At 41.9% G+C, this 18443-nt stretch overlaps 1 protein-coding gene across 7 annotated transcripts in view; it reads left to right on the top strand.

Moving 5' to 3' along the window:
- TTC7A (tetratricopeptide repeat domain 7A) overlaps nt 1-18443 on the top strand; it is a 172268-nt gene that overhangs the window by 121148 nt on the left and 32677 nt on the right. For all 7 annotated transcript variants that reach the window (XM_048296977.1, XM_048296978.1, XM_048296976.1 and 4 more), the window contains one exon: nt 9704-9906. In XM_048296977.1, coding sequence (XP_048152934.1) covers nt 9704-9906 — 203 coding nt within the window. The remainder of the gene's footprint in view (nt 1-9703; nt 9907-18443) is intronic.

The following is an 18443-nucleotide window of genomic DNA, read 5'->3' as shown; positions in this document are numbered from 1 at the left end:
AAGGCTGCAGAGAAGGCTGATGGGGAGCAAAATAAATGGAGTTTTATTATGATGAGAAGTCAAGTGTCTGTTGTCCATCATCCTGCAGATAGCTCTAGGCAGTTTATGTTTTTGCTGCTGTCTGAAAAGACAAAAGCAATAAAGACTTAGTGCTTGCTGTGAATTGCTATGATTGCTTTTCAGTGTGAATAGAGCACCTTTCTGAAAGGTGTTAATTAATTCTTTTAGAATTTATTTTTATTAGGTGTAACTTTTCTGTCTTACCACTTTTTAAGCCTTTGTTTTGCTTCATGCTTACTTTTAGCTGGACTTGAGTCAGGATTGATATTTTGAAAACATGTACTGTGACTGCTTTGTAATTTCATTACTGAAGTCAGTTATTGTTATGGATGCAGCTTAATGAGCTCCTGCTGAGGTACTGGCCGTTCTCTTCTCACAGTAGTGTGGAAGCTGCTGCATTCTGGTATCCTGAGGGATGAAGAGAGATGCAGGTATTTTGGGGTAGTCTTTGCTCTCTATGGAGAAGGGCACAGTGCCTGAATAACTAGAGGGCTTCTTGGAAGTGGGTCGACCTTTTGCTGGTCTTAGTGAATGGAATAATCCAAAGGGTATCACTGACCTTCGCTACTAGGATCTTTCCCGTCTGAAAGGAGGGGAAAGGAGGAACAAATATACTTCTAAGAAGTTAGTAACTTCCAAACTAGAGATATTTCATAGACAACAAATTAAACAGAAATGTATGGTTAGAGAAAGTTGAGGTAGTCAGGTGGTTTTGCATTACAGCTCACCCCAAAATTAATGGCTGTGGAAAGCAACAGGCAATTAGTGTAACATTCTGATGCCTGCATATGGAGTCACTTGATATTCATGAAAGGTGTGCATCAGTATGCTGTAGATTTTTATCAGGTTTAGCTTGGACTTGTCCTTTTTCAATCAATGACTCATCTTGTGACTCCAAGCAAGTTGCCTAACTTTTTCATACCTCAGTGTCCTATCTCCAAAGGGAAAAAATGTTAAGCTGCCTTTGGGAAGTGACTTGTGTGTTGTTGTTTTTGCTGTCATTAACACTTGGACCTTTTTAGCATGACTCATAAATCCTTAGATAAAATTACTGCAACTTCCTAACCTCATACTGCAGTAGATTTATAACAAAGCATCCGTCCTTCTCAGACACTCCCAGGACGCAGCTGGCTGTGTCTCTATGCCCGGGTATGGATTGAGATTGCCAGGTTGCAGTTGTGTCTGGGTTCCATTAGAGCCATTACAGTTCCCATGCCTCCTCATATCCCAGGGCATGAAAACCAATGGTACCAACCCGCTGGTGCAGTTAGAACTTTGTGCACTAAGACTGGGAAGAGGCACACAAAACCAGCTATCCCACAGCTATGCAGGGCTGCTCTTACAGCCCTCCAGCAGCCAGGCCAGGCCACAAAGCCAGCACATACACTTGCAGAAGGGACTGTTAGGGGATGGTAGCTATCCAGTGATGCTTACATGGGGGAATCCTTACTGGATCATCCTGCAGCTGCAGTAGGAGTTCCTGCCTTGTATGGAAGTGTCCTCAGTCCCTCCAAGCTGGACACCCCTTGTTCTCTATGGGTTTCACAATTAGCTCATGAGAATATGTGCGTTCCCTTAACAGTGGCTGAAGGGAAGGCTGTGAACCCTGTGCCAATAGTTAATCCCTTTTGTGCTGTGATAAAGATACTTACTTCGCCCATAAGAGGGCATACACTTAGTGGTTTTATCTATAACTTTTCTGGGTTTGTGACCAGCATAGTTTTGTAGGGAAGACAATAAAGCACCACCTTTGGATGTGCAGCTGCTAAATCCAAATGCGTTGCACTGTAACAGATGCTGCACCTTGTCTTTCCCTGCAGCAATGCCTAGTGATCTTTGGCAAGCTAAATTTTAGTAGCCTCCTGTAAACAAAGAGCTGCTTGATGGGTCTGTGGTCTCTAGAAAGAGTCATTGTCTCTTTCAAGCATCAAAATAAAATGGTGGATTCTCATCGTTAATCTCATGTCTAGCCGTCTCTTACAGGGCCACCTGGGAGTACAGTCATCTGCGGCAGGGAACTTGACACATTTCCTTAGTGGGCTTCCACATCTTCCTGTTTTCTGCACAGGTAGTCACAGCTTTGGAAGAGTAGTGGGGCTGTCCTCAAAGACTAGAGAGCTCCCCTGCAGCAGGCATGCTTGGAACACTAACAGGCGTATTCTATTTCTAAGTGTTCTGCAGCAAAGGTTGTTAACACAGCTTGTCTGGTCCCTTTTAACAATAACCCCCCCTAGTCCTCTTGAATGTAATGGCTGCTTAAGAAGAGTCATCTTGGAACACTTCAACATTTATGAGCCTAAACATTTTTCTTGGCCCCATGTCTGAGAAACGGCTCATTTCAGGGAGTGCTTAGGAACTGTGCTACAGTGCACATGCTGTGGTGGTGCAGCTCCAGGAGAGGTGGTCATTATGCAATCCATATGCTTAGTTCTTCTCTTTGTTCTGCTTTTCATGGCCGAGAGCTTGAATTCAAGTTTGAGAAGAGGCAAGGAACTTTGGTGGCACTCGTAAAGCTTGTTAACTCCTCCCTCTTCCTGCAGGAAGAGCTGCAAGGGGAATCCTAGAGATTACTAGTGTTAATACTTCTAAAAGTCATGCCAGTACTCCTCCTTTTTGTTTAGAAAATAGAGTCATGCTGTTTGGCTAAGGAAAATATATACTTGAAATCGTTCAAATTTATGACCAAAATTTACCTTCATTCGACATTTTTATAAGATCACTTTTGACCCAGAGAGCAAAGCATGTCAGTATTGGAAAGAAATAGTGTTAATAGTTCTAAGCTCTTTGGGTAACTGGCATGATTTCTTATCTGAACTACATGTGATTATATTTCCAGGCAGTAATAACTGTATGCTCTATTTATACAGAGTATTTTAGAATGCTGCAAGCCAGTTTTAATAAGAGTTCTAATATTCTAGCTTCTGTTACTGTATTATTTTAAGCCTTACTTTTAACTACAAGGTCCACTTTGTTTGTCTTTACTAGTAGTTTATATCCGACAATTTACCTTCTTGACTAACCCAATACTTTACCAAATATGGCCACTCACAGCAAAGTAGGTCTGGTAATTTGATCTAAGTTTGGCTAAATGCCTGCTAAGCTCAGCCTGTGAACCTCACCAGGTAGACCCTAAGGCTAACTTAAAGGAGCATTTAGAAAAAATGACTAGGATACTATTCTGTGTACTCACAGTGGGACTGGAGTGGGCTACCTGCTGTCTCATTAACATGCTAAAGTTTAACCTAGGAAAAATAGATTATCCTGAACATTCTACAAACAAGAAATGCAAAGAGAGCCAGTGCAGCAGAGAACAGTGAGCTAATGGAAAAACATCTGCTCCCCCGAGTTATGTACAGCAGGAACTTTTTTTTTCCCCTTTGCAAAACACTTGTGATTTATTTATTTTATTCCATATGGGCCAGTTCCTGGGAAAAAGCTGTGTTAGAGGGGATGGGCTTTGTTCCACAAGAAAGTGTCCTCAGGGCCAGTGGGCTGAGGACTCCAACGCGCTGCTCCGCGGCTACGGAGCCGGATCCTGGCAGCAGCCAAGGGTGCAGCCAGGCCTCCCTGCTGCCCCTCTGCTCACCCAGCACAGCTTGTGTTTGCACAGCCTGCGCATGGGCACTTCAGTGTTCTTCCTTCTCCAAGCTTTTAGCAGTGCTAAGCCCCTGCACTGATACTAAAAGTGTTTATCCGGTGTGGGAGACATCTTTATTGATATTGCCAGAATAGCTGGATCAGATCCTGTCCTGTAATGCAGCACTGGTTGTTGAACCAATTCTAATATTTTTCTTTTTTAAAGTGCTTTCAAATTTTAGAATTTCAAGTTTAGAACTGCCCCATTCGCTGCTTGAGTTCTTGAGCTCCATAAACGCTGCTGATTTTTGTGTCTCTTTACAGTGACACAAAGCACTGTGAAATGCTGGAGCCTGGTGACAGGGAGCAGGAGAGAGTCCTTTATTACACTTCCATTTCTGAGGAGAATAAAGGTGTATTGCAAAGATGGCTCCCCTGCAGTATTTACTTTCTAGGGGGGATTAGGAAAACTTCAGCTGGAGATAGAAAGGATAACATGAGCTGGTTTTGTCCCCTTTGAAATATTATTAATGAAGTTAAGAAGCCAGCAGTGGTTCTGCTGAGCTTCCTGACTTACCAAGCTCTGTTCTAGACTTGTGGTAGAGATTAAAGATCACGAAATTCCCTATTTCTCTTCATCTGATCATCCTCAAGAGGGATTAATAAGTTTTGTTCTACACTCTCCAGTTTGGTTTGTTTTATTTTCAACAGTGAATTTAAAAAGTCAAAAGGGTTCTTACAGCCTTATGTCAGTACCGGGCATTTGGGATTGCCTCCTCCATTCCTGAGGTTTCTGGATGTTTCTTGTTGCTGGAGGTGGATGTGAAACTTTGTGGACTGGTAATCCTTCGGCCTGGAGAGTTTTCAAAGAGCACATACCATTTCTCAAAATCTGGGACATGCAAACATTCACACATGTCTTGAACATTCGCTTGAGAAGGAAACAGGCAGCAGCTACCAATGGTTTTTGTTAAGCATTCTGTAGAAAATTTGCCAAGAGATGGAGAGAAGTCTGTTGCACTGCCAGAGAATGACTGAGGGTACCAAAACCTACCATTTCCTCAGCTGCTCAGTAAGTATGGATAAGTGATAAAGTGTACACAGTAGTGAAGAAGGAGGCAGGACATTTATTCATACCAGAGATGGAAAGTAGGAATTTATGCTTGACTGGGCTGTGTGGTCATGTTTTGACTGCACCATTTAGTGTAGAAGGTAGCTTGTGGCACTTCTGTGCTGCTTCCAGAAGCTTTCACTCTAATGCTGCATTTGTAAATAAAGAAGCTTGGTGGTCATTTCAGGCCCTGTGAGACCCGAAGCTTGGGAATTTAAAGCCAGTCCCTGGACTTCAGTTTGCGTGCAAAGAGAGGATGTAAATCTGTTGCCTCGTTCAGCAGAGCAGGTGGCTGAGCTCAGGTGTATGGGAACAAACAGCAGTTTCTGTACTTCATTTCTGTATCAAATGCTTGCATCAAATGAAATTACTGTAGTCAGGATATGCCTTGAGGAATCTTCTGTCTAATCTGCCATGAATTGTCAAGCTGCTGCATGCAGGGTGGTGTCATAGCATGGAACAATGACTAAACCTCACCTGCCAGAAAGGAAAGGCAGTGGGGGAACCCTTTGTCAAAGTAATAGCTTAGTAGTCACTGCTGGTGGCAGAGCTGTCTCAGAGTGGGTCTTTCCAGCTGGCTAAGGGCTCCTGCACTAACAAGCATTAATAGCTCCTGAAGGCAGATGATGTGGAACAGAAATCACCTTCCAACACACCTTCACAGATAGTCTCACCTTCTTAAGTGTGAAGAGCTGCTCTGCGCTGTACCATCCTGCTGGGCATTTGGCTGCTACCCTGGCCTTGTCACTGTGCAGCAACGTTTTCAGGGTGGACAAGAGTGGAGTGCTTCAAATGCATCAGGCACACACAACCAAGTGATGGAGAGCAGTCTACTTTGTGGGAGTTAAGTGCTGCCTCTTGGATAACACCAAATGTGATTCACAAGGAACAAAATTTTAACTCTTGGGTTGTTCACGTTGCAGAAAAACATTTCAAATCTGTTTGGTTTCTTTAGGCTAGAATTACAGTGTTTCTGCAGTGACAAGCACTATCACTCTTGACACTGGTTTGAACTGGGGAATAGGGTCAGTGTTCAAGGTGATGTTGAACAGTTGTGTTTCTCAGACAGCAGTGTGATACAGACATGACTGGAACTGGATTAAACTGTTGTTACACCCCGATGGACTCCCTAACGGCACTCTGCAGTAATTTTATCTTGGACAAAATAAAGGGGCTGACTGTAGGACACCCAGCTTTGTCAGTGTTCTGGGAATTGCTCTTGGTCTGTGCATTTGTTAGTGGTCTTTGGAGAGCAAGTAGATGATACGCTTCTGCCAGTTTTCACTTGATTAAGGATCTTCACTGTAGATGAGTTTAAATGCTAGCAGAAACAGCTGAAAGAACTAGGAGCTTATATTAGAAGTTAGTGAAAATCTCAGTGCAGATGCATTAAAATGGGTGTATCAGTCTAGTTGCAAGTCCAGGCAGAAGGGGCCATAGCCACAAGAGAAGACAACAGGTGTCTGGAAGAACAGCAGAATAGGTTGGATAGTAGTGCAAGAGGACACAAACAGGAGACATGAAGTGGGTCTGCGAAAGGAATGAATCATGCTAGGCTGAACCTTGAAGTCAGCTGGATAGCTGCTCGTGGTCTCAGTGCTGGCACTGAAGTGCAGGCTTCAATAACTGAATGAAAGGAGAGAGTGAAGGACTGAACCTGTCTTTGCCCATCCATGCAGTGGATGGTCTCTTACCTGTAGGTTAGAGTGCTGAAACGTTGTCATTCACACACACAGTTTCTTGGATTTTGAGAGAGAGACAAATAGCAGAGTGGTACACCCAGGATCATCCTCTCTCTGCTCAGTAGCATTCAGAGACCTTTTAGTTCAAAACAGACTGTAAATCTGTAAATTTATTTAAATTTTTATGGAGATGGCGTTAAGCAAGAGAGAGCAAGGAAGCTTGGTTTTAGATTCAAAGCTCTGAAGAACGTCAGTACCAAGAACAATCTAGTCCATTAGAGGTTCATAAATGGTTTCCCTGAAGCATTGACCCTTTCACAGATAAGAATTACAGATATTAGATGCCTGTGTCAGCATGAGAAGGTATGCTCTGCTTTGGAGTGGAACTGGATGCCAAGTCTCTGTAACAGAACTTCCTTGCAAAGGCTGCTAATTTGGTTAGATGTTGTTTACAGCATAATTAGGTTATATAAGGAGATAGGCTGATTAATCCAGTGGTCAGGAAGCTGCTAACCCAGGTAACATGAAAGCAGGTGTTTCAATACTTTCAGTACTGCTGAGGGTTTTACCATGGTAAATTTAATAGGTCCGTGTTTTTTGCATTTGATTTCTGCCTCTAGTTATGTTTTTATTCCCTGTTACATAAGCATATCTTGTTAATCTGTAAATCAAATGAGTGTGTAATAGAAGTGAAAAATGAATTTACAGAAAACACATTTTAATGCAGGCCTAAACGATGTCCTTTAATGTCTATTTTTAGCTGGGTAGCTAAAAATTTTAACACTCGTTTCCTTTTGTAACCAAAAGGCACCCCTCTCATTCTTTTCTATGCAAATTAGGCCTCCCACACCATTAAATCATTTTTATTGACTATTGAGCCTGCAAAGAAATGGACTGAACTTTAATATGCTACATTACGATACCATAAAATACAATTTGTAGATCTTATTTAGATTCTGTGTTGCTGCACTTCCTCTAAATAATTGTTATTACTGAAGAAGATTTACAGGCACCGTTGGAAGAATAAGGACTCTCTATTTTGCATGCATTGAAACACCGGCTGTGCGTGATTCCATATCTAAACCCACTTGTTCCCAGTTCTGTTCTGAAATGAAACGAGTCACATGATGCTCTTAGTTGCTAATAGAGCTTTTAGTATGGCAGTATCCAGAACTTCTGCTGACTTCAAGCAGTGCCAGGATTTCACCCCTTCTTTTGTGCTGCTGAGTTTGTGCAAACTTTGGGAATGGAGTGTTCATCTTGAGGCTGTGAATTGTCGCTTTGCACATCCCCAGGCTCATTAATGCCACATGCGTGGCGTCAGCTGCTATGCAGCACTTGGCAGGAAAATGCTCTGTTCCTTGGAAGTGCAAGGAAAATACTGTCCTCCCACAAATTTCTGCATAAGGCTGTGCACATATTCAGCTTGACAAGGTACATGGCCTTGCTTTCTGTTTTTATAGATAGCTGCAGCCTCTTGGAGCCAAGGGAAGGGGATGCATGCAGAGATTTTATGATTAACCAGAAAGAAATGTATGTGAGTCATTCTGAAAGAGTATAACTCTTCTGAAGGAACTAATATTTTGCTCATGTTGACAGCCTTGGAGAATGACATTTATCTTGTACCACAACCTAGGAATGGCTGAGAAATACTAGAGCATTTTCTGACAGTGTCTCACCCTTCTTCTAGGAGGGTCACCTCAGAAGTGGAAGGGTGTTCAGCCATGCTGTCACTTCACTATAGAATCATTTTTAGTGTACCAGTAGGAATGCCATTTGTGATCCCAGTCTCATGTCAGGCCAAGGTGGAGCCTTCCCGTGGTCAGGCAGGGGACTGCCTTTGAGATGCTTCCCTGCTCACCTCTAGCAAGCTCCACGTCCCCGTGCCAAGTCCCCGCAGTCATCTGGGTCTCCCAGTGTTTTGAAATTGCAGTTTCAAAGCTGTTCAAGAGGAATTTTCACTCTTATTTCCTCCTTCCCAGAGAGAGACTTCCCGAGACTATTCACTGCCTTTAAAAGTCAGGACATTTAAGGCTGTGTCTAATTTCAGAATAGTTTTTCTAAATCTGGAGTCTGAATTAGTAGTTTTGAATTGGACTCTTGAACTGTCAATACTTACTGCATGACATCAGTTTAAAAAAAAAAGACACTAAACAAGTTTTTGCAGTGAGAACATGTAGAACACAGATTATGGATCAAAGAGCAATGCCTGCTGTATGAAGTAAGAGAATTATTTTATCTACATACATGCTTACATGTGTGTGTGTGTATATATATATATATATATGTAAAAAACCAGTTTCCCTTTTCAATTACATGTGGCAGTGAAAACTGAGTATCACTTTTGACCTTTTGAATGAATTTAATAAATCTAGAATTAGAATAGACTATTTCTTTTGGAAGGGGCCTACAACAATCATCCAGTCCAACACCCCAATCATCTAGTCCAAATCCTGAGAAATGTTAAAGTTCAACCATAAGATATGTTATGAAATTTATAATGAGAAATTATTTTATTAACAAGTTGACATTCAAACACATAAGTATGCCTCTTACATATTTTTTTCTAAGAAAACCACTAACATAGTGGCTGATAGCTCAAGCATGTAAATGAGCAGTCTCTTCCAAGAGGTGTATTTTGTTTTTCTGTAATATATGAGGATGTAAATGGGTGAATACACAATATAAATAAATCTATATTATAAAGGTATTTTGATTTTAACAGTCTTCTGAAAAATGAAGACAGTTGTCTCACAAACTTGCCAAATAAGCAGAGAAAAACACTCAATCATCTTTTTAAATGGGAAAATACTCTTTTAAGTAAGTTATCTAGTGTCCAGCTCAGATGTATCCTATTACTCTGACATTTTTGAAGTTCTTAGTAGACAACGATGACTTCTTCTGTTCTTTTTCCCCCACAGAATTTTTGGAAATGTATGTGATGACTCCAAGTAGCTACCAGCCCTGCTTCCTTAGGGCTCATTTCAGCAGTGGAAGAAAACTTAAGGCCTCTGTCAGAACACCACCCAAAAGTGTCCACGAACATCCGTACAGATGCCTTAGCATTAGGCAAAGATACATTCAGTGAATCCAGTCATGATAGGAAGCACTAACCATAGTACTAAGCATTGTGCAGGATCATGGCCTCATGTTTTAATATGCTTAAGGCTGATGATGTATAATTAATATGAGGAAAGGTCTCTGCTTCATTTCATCTAATGGTAGGGTGTTTTTTGCTTTATTTTTATGGCTTGGTGTTTTGTTTTTCCTTCAGCTGAACTCTTCCTGGAACAGCAGCACCTCAAAGAAGCAGGCTTTTGTACCCAGGAGGCAGCTAGTCTTTTCCCCACATCTCATGCTGTACTGTACATGCGTGGGAGGCTTGCAGAGATGAAAGGCAATTTGGAGGAGGCTAAGCAATTGTATGATGAAGCGCTCACAGTGAATCCAGCTGGAGTGGAAATTATGCACAGCCTGGTGAGTTTGCAGGGGCTCAGCTCCATTATAGTATTTATGTTCCTGATTAACTGTAATAAGAGGGGAGAGGGCTCATGCTTGCTCTGGATGCCATTGTCTTCCTAATCCTGAGAGCAAGTGACTGTTCCAAGAATAAATTGGGTCGTTTGAACCTCTATTTCAAGACTGGATTGAATGTTTTTGACTAATTAGGACTTGTGTCAAAAGTAAATATTTTAGTTGACAAAGGCTGATAGTTTTGGAAGTCAGTTCACTGCTTTGTCTTTGCTGCTTTTTCTACTAACTGCTATGCATTTTAAATAAGCAGTACACTGATGTTTGAAAGATCTGAACTAAATAACTATAGATAGATAGATAGATATGGGGTTTGTAAACCTTGGGCTGATTTCTTTTGTCTACTCAAATCAAGATAAACTGAGAGTTTACAATAAAATGCATCTGTTACTGTCGTAAGCTGCAGCTTAGTTCCAGCCTTGTGTAGGGTTCCAGTGACTCCACATTTGTGGGGTTTTTTTTGGTAACACTCCTACCCAGCAAGTATTCTTTTTCTGTGGCACCAAGCCCAAAACAAACTGTTTTCCAGACACAGGGCCTAGAGCTTAATAACAGTAATAATTATACAGAGAGCTTTGTGGAAGACCAAAACCCACTTCTCTTGTGGAATCACAACAGTTAATCATATTTCATCAATGGTGTGTCTTGTTAACTGTAGCCCTTAGCAGGTCTCTCTGGGATTTTAGAAGTTTGTCTTGACTAATTTAATTTGTACAGGAGTTCTATGTCCATGTGACTGCTTAGTGTCTTTGCTAGCACATTTGTATCTCCTGGCATAAATTTGGTCCTGATGAGATTTGCTGGCAACTCCAGAACTGAAGGGGTATCAGTGTACTAGAGATCAAATGTTAAGTGAAGTTATAATTGAGAGAAAATAGTAGAACCTACAGGCATAGAGCAAGATATTTGGTAATAATAAATGTTCAGTACAGAAATAGCAATGAATAGCTGGTGCATGTCAGGAGAACGTTATGAGACTGCGGTACACGTGTCAGGCTTCCATGGGGCAATAATATTACTTTGTTGTTGTAATACAGCCTTTACAAATTCACTCAGTAAAAACCAAGCTAGATGGAACGATGTTCTTTGCTCTGTGTCATGATTTCAGAGAAGTTGCTGATACTAGAAAAGCCATCGAATTAGATGCCAACATGATACTAATAGCTCTCATTTTTGTATTATTTTATGGACATAACCACATCCTGTGTCTTCACATTTCAGTTGCTTGCAATTTTCTGAAACTTTAGTAACTTGGAATAAAAATTTCCAGGGTGCACATCGCAGATGTTCTGACCCTGTTTACTTCAGAAAATGTCGTCCCAACATGGCTTAGCTGTTTCTGAAAAGGAGGCTGAAGAAGAAACCTTAAAAGCTTCTGCGATACCTTCTTTACTGTGCCTTAGTGTCTCCAGGCTTTGTTAGGAATGGGTAACATATAAATGTACTTTTTACCATCCCTGAGAAAATCTTTCCTAGGTTATCCAAGTTGTAACCTTTAAAAAACACATACATGCTTAGTAGGTAAGTATTTCTGAAAGCTTTAAGGAGTCTGTGAATGCTTATTCCCCTCAAACTAGGAATTTTCAAGAAGGGCAAGAGGAATGACCCTTGTAACTGAAGGCCTGTCTGTCTCACTTCAGTGACTGGTAAAATTATAGAGATTATTCTGGCAGGTATTGAAAAACACCTGAAAGACAGTGCAGTCGTTGGTCACAGCCAGCATGGGTTCATGAGGGCACCTGCCCCGGGACAGCCCTGGGTGTACCTAACAGCATATGGGGCACAAGAGGCTGGAAAGCTGCTCCACAGAAAGGGACCTGGGGGTCCTGGTCAGTGGCAAGTTCAATGTGAGCCAGCAGTGCCCTGGCAGCCAGGAGAGCCAAGCATGTCGTGGGGGGCATCAGGCACGGCATCACCAGCTGGGCAAGGGAGGGGATTGTCCCACTCTGCTCTGCACTGGGGCAGCCTCACCTCCAGTGCTGGGGGCAGTTCTGGGATCCACAATATAAGAAGGATATTAAACCATTAGAGAGCATCCAAAGGAGGGCAACCAAGACAGTGAAGGGTCTCCAAGGGGAGCCATATGAGGAGCAACTGAGGTCACTTGGTCTGTTCAGCCTGGAGGAGACCGAGGGAAGACCTCATTGCAGTCTGCAACTTCCTTGTGAAGGGAAGAGGGGCAGACACTGCTCTGTCTCTGTGGTGACAGTGACAGGACCCAAGGGAATGGCCTGACATGTCAGTGAAGGTTAGGTTGGGTATTAGGAAAAGATTCTTCACCCAGAGGATGGTCAGGCACTGGAATGGGCATCCTAGAGAAGTGGTCACAGCAGCAAGCCTGCCAGGGTTCAGGAGGTGTTTGGACAATGCTGTCAGGCACATGGTGTGACTCTTGGGGCTGTCTTGTGTGAGACCCAGAGATGATCTTGATGGTCCTTGTGGGCCCCTCCCAATTCAGAGTATTCTGTGATGATGTTTTGGTCAAGGGTAGATGTAAAATTTACAAGAGTTGAAAAAGACAGTGAGATGAGAAATTTGGGGGCAGAGACTCAGTCTGTAAGCAAGTAAGAAAGAGGAAAGAAACTGAATAACAAAGTGAGAGAAATAAGGATAGATAGAAAATAGGGTAAGATAGATAACACCAGATAAGGCTGGAAGATAAGATGAGAAGACACATAGATGGAAGGGTGGACATGCTGGAAAGGATGAAATAAAGGGGTCAGTCTTAGGAGAATGACAAAGGAGCAGGAACCTGTAAGAGCACTTCCTTTCCATGTGCTCCGGTCTGCTTAAGATTGTGGCTCTTCCCACCCTGGTGCCAGCAAATACCGGTGAAAATCACTTACTTAAGCATGTACCTCACCTCCTTTAACTTGGCCCTGCTGGCAGCCTGTGGTTCACACCTGTTAGCTAAGATAGCAAAGGTCTGGTCTATCCCTGCTGATACCATGAATCATGGCAGTAGTTACATGATGGCACATAATGGTATTCCTTTGTGTGCTTTTCCAAAAGCTAGGAAATTGCACATAACAAGTTAGAAGCATCTGATGAGCACTATAGAAAAGTCTGTAAAGAAATTAATCATTCTGCCTTCAGAATAGAGCTGGAATAATGTGCAGTAAACAAGTCTTTTAGGGCTATGCATCAAATAAAAAGGGCGAAAATAAAATACTGAATGGCTGCTAGCTAAGTGATTTTGTCCTGTGTTCTGAATGAGACACTGTCCCCACGGAGAACTTAAGACTGGGTTTATGCAATTGAGGATGTAATGTAACAAGTGGTAAATTCTGAATCTCCTTGAGGCCATCAGAAGAAAACTGAATGTCTTTCTGAAATGTATGTATTAGCCAAGTACTAGCTGTACTTTTATTAAAAATACAAGTTCTTGAGCACAGTATGTTCAGTCCCCTACCAGAGGGAAATATATGTCTGGGATTATGCAAGAGGGCAAACTAGATTTAATCAACTAGTTCTGAGGGGTTTGAAATTATGCGAGACACATACACAAGCAGCTGGAATTAAATTCACACAGGTTTCGGTGTTGGTCCCCCCAGTTTGGATACATTGTTTTCCCACTCTAGTGGTAGTGTTGTGGATATGTAATAATTTAGAGAAAGAGGATCTGGTTGTGAGAATTAGTTTGAGTTGGTACAATTGTCATCCAACTGACCTAATCCACTTAAAGGGAAAACTCTGCTGTAGACAGTGCCTAGCCTCCCTGGTGTATCAGCATCAATTAGCAAAGTAGTCATGTCTCTTCCCCTGGGCTCTCAGAACTGGGTTGTCAAAGCTATATTTAGAAAAACCCAGCCTGAAGAGTGTTGCTGGCTTTAAATGAAGGGCACAGATCTAGCAATGAATGAGTCCATTGGTGTCAGTAACTTCACCCTTACACGAGGTACACTCACCACCATAATACACACAGTCTGTTTCTCTGCACAGCTGAAAATGGCTGTGTTTTGCTGTGACTGTAGGGTGTTTACAATAGCTGTCAAATCAACATGCTTTCCATATAAAGCACGCTGCTGCATGGCAGAGGGGCACCGTGCAGCAGCACTGCAGTGCCAAGCACATCCCAGGGGGTGAGTGCCATGCTCTGCTTCGTCCGAGGGGCCTTTGGCACTTGGTGTCCAATGCTGTGGTTAGGAGACCACGGGCACTTGGAAAATACCACACAGTTGTGCTGCTTCCTGTAACACTTGCAGTTTCTGAGTGGTGTCACTGGATCCTTAAACCTGTATCGGGAATCCACCATTGGCCTTTACAAAGTAAGTAATACTGGCTAATACCTAATCTAAGGAAGTATATTTGTTGGGGAATTTTGTTTTCATTGTCAAAGACATACAGAATCAGTTTTCGGGGCTCTTTGAAGCATACTCCTGGTGAGGTGAGCAACTACTCCTTTGGTTAGATAGTTGTTTGCTGCCAGAAACAATTAGCTTGGGTTGACTCCTAAAAATTGTACATCCTATGAGACCATGGTTTCTTTAATAAATACAACTTGCTAGGGTTCTTTTTCCACATTGCTCCTGATTCTGTCTCACATATTTCTGTCATCCTTTCCTTTACTAGAACAGCCCTGTTTCTTTCTTCCTCCCTTTCACAGGCTCCTTCTGGGCCCTGCTTGCAGGGGTCATAGAGCACTTCTCCCTCCCAGGGGCTGATGGAGTTTCTACTGAGCAGGTATATTTGCTGGTCTAGAAACAAGAGCTTAGTCCATATCTCCTTGTCTTACACTGTGGCCTCTGACAGCACATTTCTACAACCAAATAACTATGGCTTACTTTTTTCAGTATGTACCAAATTTGGTTATATAACATCATGCAATACACAGCTTTGGGATGGTGATAACAGAATTGACATGTGCCCAACCAAGTCAGAAAATACAACATAAGCTGGAGCAGATGATACCTCCTTGTAAAGCGATACACAAATCCACCTACCTGTATGTAACTAGAGAAAGACACTGAAATTTGTTAGTTCTCAGCCACAGTGCATTCAGTACCATTCTCACTTTTGATTCAGAGGAGGAGAAAATCAATGCCAGCACATTGGACTTGAGTCCTAAAGCTCTATATGTAATATTGCAAGTCAGACTAAAAACTGAGATATTCAGAAGACTCCTGCCCAGGACGCATCTCACATCGCACCTTGTCAAGTCACAGCAATTCTCAACACGTTTTAGTTCAGGGAAGAGGAGACAGAATCGTCTGTTTCAAAGGGAAGGAAATGGGTACCCTCATCTCCATCACTCTGCCAGATTTAATGAAAACAGTAAGAAATACCATCAAAACAAAGCAAAAAAATTTCTTGACTTATACTTGGATATTACTGAATGCAGTGGAAAATTGATGATTCTTTACTTCTCTTGAAGGTTGGGGCAAGGGCAATAAGGTTGGTATCAGAATGCCATGTAGCTGTCTGCCCTACCTCATCCCTATCCTTGATAGCAAAACAAAGTGAACAGTATATTGGGTTTTGTTTGTAACGTGTCCCTATTCATAAAGTTTTCTTGTGATCACATGAACAGGTGGAAAACATGATCTTGTGAACACATACTTGATTTGTTCCATAACGAAATCAAAGAGAGTTCACAGCTAACAGAGGTGGTGCTAATCAAGAGAGTTGTTCTTTGGCTGTCATCTGCACCACGAAACATAAGGTTGGTGGCCATACAGGAAGGGTTCACAGCCACAGAATACTCTCCAACTGAAGTTAGAAAAACAAGCTTCCCAATCCCCTGGGTTTATGTCTCCTAAGCCAGGCCAACAAATTGACTGTAGGCTGTTTGGTGACCATCGTTTTCCAAGATGAGTGTAGATTGTGGCCTTTCCACAGGAAGTCCTGGTTATTTTTATGGGAGAAGATCTTTGTGGTAAATGCAGTTGGGAAGGTATCACCCACGTACCAGGATCATGGAATGATTGACATTGGAAGGGATCTTGGGGGATCTTATAGTCCAACTCCCTGCTTAACAGGTTCAGCTAGAGCAGAGTACCAGGACTGTGTCCAGCTGGGGTTTGACTATCTCCAAGGATGGAGCAACCACTGTGTGATCTCTTCCAGTGTTTGATCCCCCCTTACAATAAACAAAGCTTTTACTAATGTTTAAATAGAATTTCTTGCATTTCAGTTTGTGCCCATCCAGTCGCTGGATACCCCTGAGAAGTTCTGAGATTCCACTTCTTTACACCTTACCATCAGATATTTACCTGTGCTGATAAGGTGTCCCCTCTCTTCTGCAAGGCTGAACAGTCCCAGCTCTCAGCTTTTCCTTGTATGACAGGTGCTCCAGTCCCTTAATGATCTCAGTGCCCCTTTGCCTGGACTCTCTTCAGTATGTCCACGTCTTCCTTGTACTGGAGAGCCCAGAACTGGACAGAGTACGCCAGGTGTGGCCTCACCAGTGCTGAGTAGAGGGACAGGATGAACTCCCTCGACCTTTTGGCAGCACTCTGCCTAATGCAGCCCAAGATACTGTTAGCTGCCTTTGCTGCAAGGGCACATTGCTGGCCCATGGCCAGCTGCTTGTTCACCAAGTCCTTTTCTGCAAACCTGCATTTCATCTGGTCATTTCCCCTGCCAAAGTGAATCTGAAGCTATTACCAGGAATTTTTTCTGCAAGTAGATACTAAACATAACATTGGCATGACTGTATCAGGTCAGGCCAGAGGTTCAACTACTCCTCCTCACCAGCAGTGGCAAAGAAGTGCCTAGGAAAGAATGAGGGCAGGGCAGGCATGTGTTGTACTTCTAAGGTTAGGACTTAGCTTGGGGACATCCCAAAGTAGAGGTAGATTCTACTTGCATAGTAATTCCCAGTGGATTTCTCCTTCATGAGCTTGTCTTGACCTGTGTTAGAGCTTTCATCATCCACAATATCCTTTGGCAAGGAGACCCACAGGTCTCCTTTCTGCTGTACAAAGAACTGCCAAATTCTCTATGTTCTTGATGCAGCTCTTCTTAGCCACACTGATGCACCTTATTCTCACTTTGGAAGATGTAACTTACTGCTGATTCTTACTCATTCCCCTCCCATTACTGATTTTGCAGGTATCTGTCACTGAACCAGTTCCGTTCCTTTCATCATTGCTCTTGCCTCTCTCTGAACTTCTTACAGTTCTTTTTAAGATGAGCAGGCTAGAACAAATAATGTGCTTTGAGAAAAATAGCTTAGCTTTAAAGGCAATGTTGTAGATGCAGTGTTTAAAAAAACCCTCTCCACCCCTTGGTCTTTTACTCATGTAATTATATACATTTTCATATATGTATATGAAAATGTATATATTCATATATGTATATATGTATATATCATATATGTATATATCATATATGTATATATACATTCATATATGTATATATCAAATACAATGTTCTATTTCAGGTGTTTTGTATTAACCTGATTTTGTTACCAAAGCTCAGTTTCCATCTCATGCCTGTAGGGGCTGGATTTTATTTTCTGAATGGTCAGCATCTCTGATAAATGCATGGTTATATATAATAGCAGTAAGAAGTGTAACACTTGTCTCAGGTCCTTGCAGAGATGTCGGTGTCCCAGTCTGAATACAACACAGCCAGCAAGTGTGCCGTTCTAGTCCAATATAGATATATAGATATATATATCTATATATACATTTCATTTTGCTTGCCAGAGACATCCTTTTAGCTGGCAGAACACAAATCTTGCTCTGCTGGTAATGCTAGAAGCTGAAGAGCTTGATTGAGAACAGATTTTTTTTTTAGATTATGTTCCTTTTGCCTAAGATAAGTGCATTGCTCTTGATTAGATTTGAGCGTTTAAAAACTATATGATGCCTTATTTAAATCTTCTGCTCTTAATTGTTCAGTGGAGTGCAAGGGCTGAATAAAAAGAAAAAGACTTTGCAAAGTCTTGGACGGTTTAATTTGGCCTTCATTGTGTACTTAAGATGCAATTTCTTGTTCATTTTAGTAGAAGAGTCAACCTATTGTCTCCAGACTCGCATTTGGTAGCATCAGGGTAATTTGAAGACTACAGTTTCTACTGATTAGAACATGGAAATGAATTATTTCTGTTCATTTATTTCATTTTACCTCACAGTATGGTGCATGCATCCTTGTTTTCAAAGGCATCCATTCACATAATAAAACATAGCTTGATTGCTTAATATTTTCAAGGATGACATGCATTACTTCCCTGGGGATTTGTTTCATGCTGCTATGCAGTAATGATATAAATCACAGGGCAGATTCTCTGCATGGGTAAATTATCATGGCTCCATCATACCAAGGTCTGTATGTCTTATAAGGTAGCTAGGATGCTAATTAAAACCATTTTTACCTTGACAACTGAAATTAGAATGCTTTCTGTGCTTAAATGTGAGAACGAAAGAGCATAGTTTTCACATTAATAGAGTTATTTATCTTCTAAGGAGCTGCTTCATGTCTGTAGTTTACCCAATTTGTTGGCTATTTTGTAGATAGGTATGCCATGGTCCGTTTCC

The sequence above is a fragment of the Corvus hawaiiensis genome, chromosome 3, assembly GCF_020740725.1.
Source record: "Corvus hawaiiensis isolate bCorHaw1 chromosome 3, bCorHaw1.pri.cur, whole genome shotgun sequence".
Lineage (NCBI taxonomy): Eukaryota > Metazoa > Chordata > Aves > Passeriformes > Corvidae > Corvus > Corvus hawaiiensis.
Note: the sequence above shows the minus strand (reverse complement) of the source record. Positions and strands in the feature narration are given on the sequence as shown.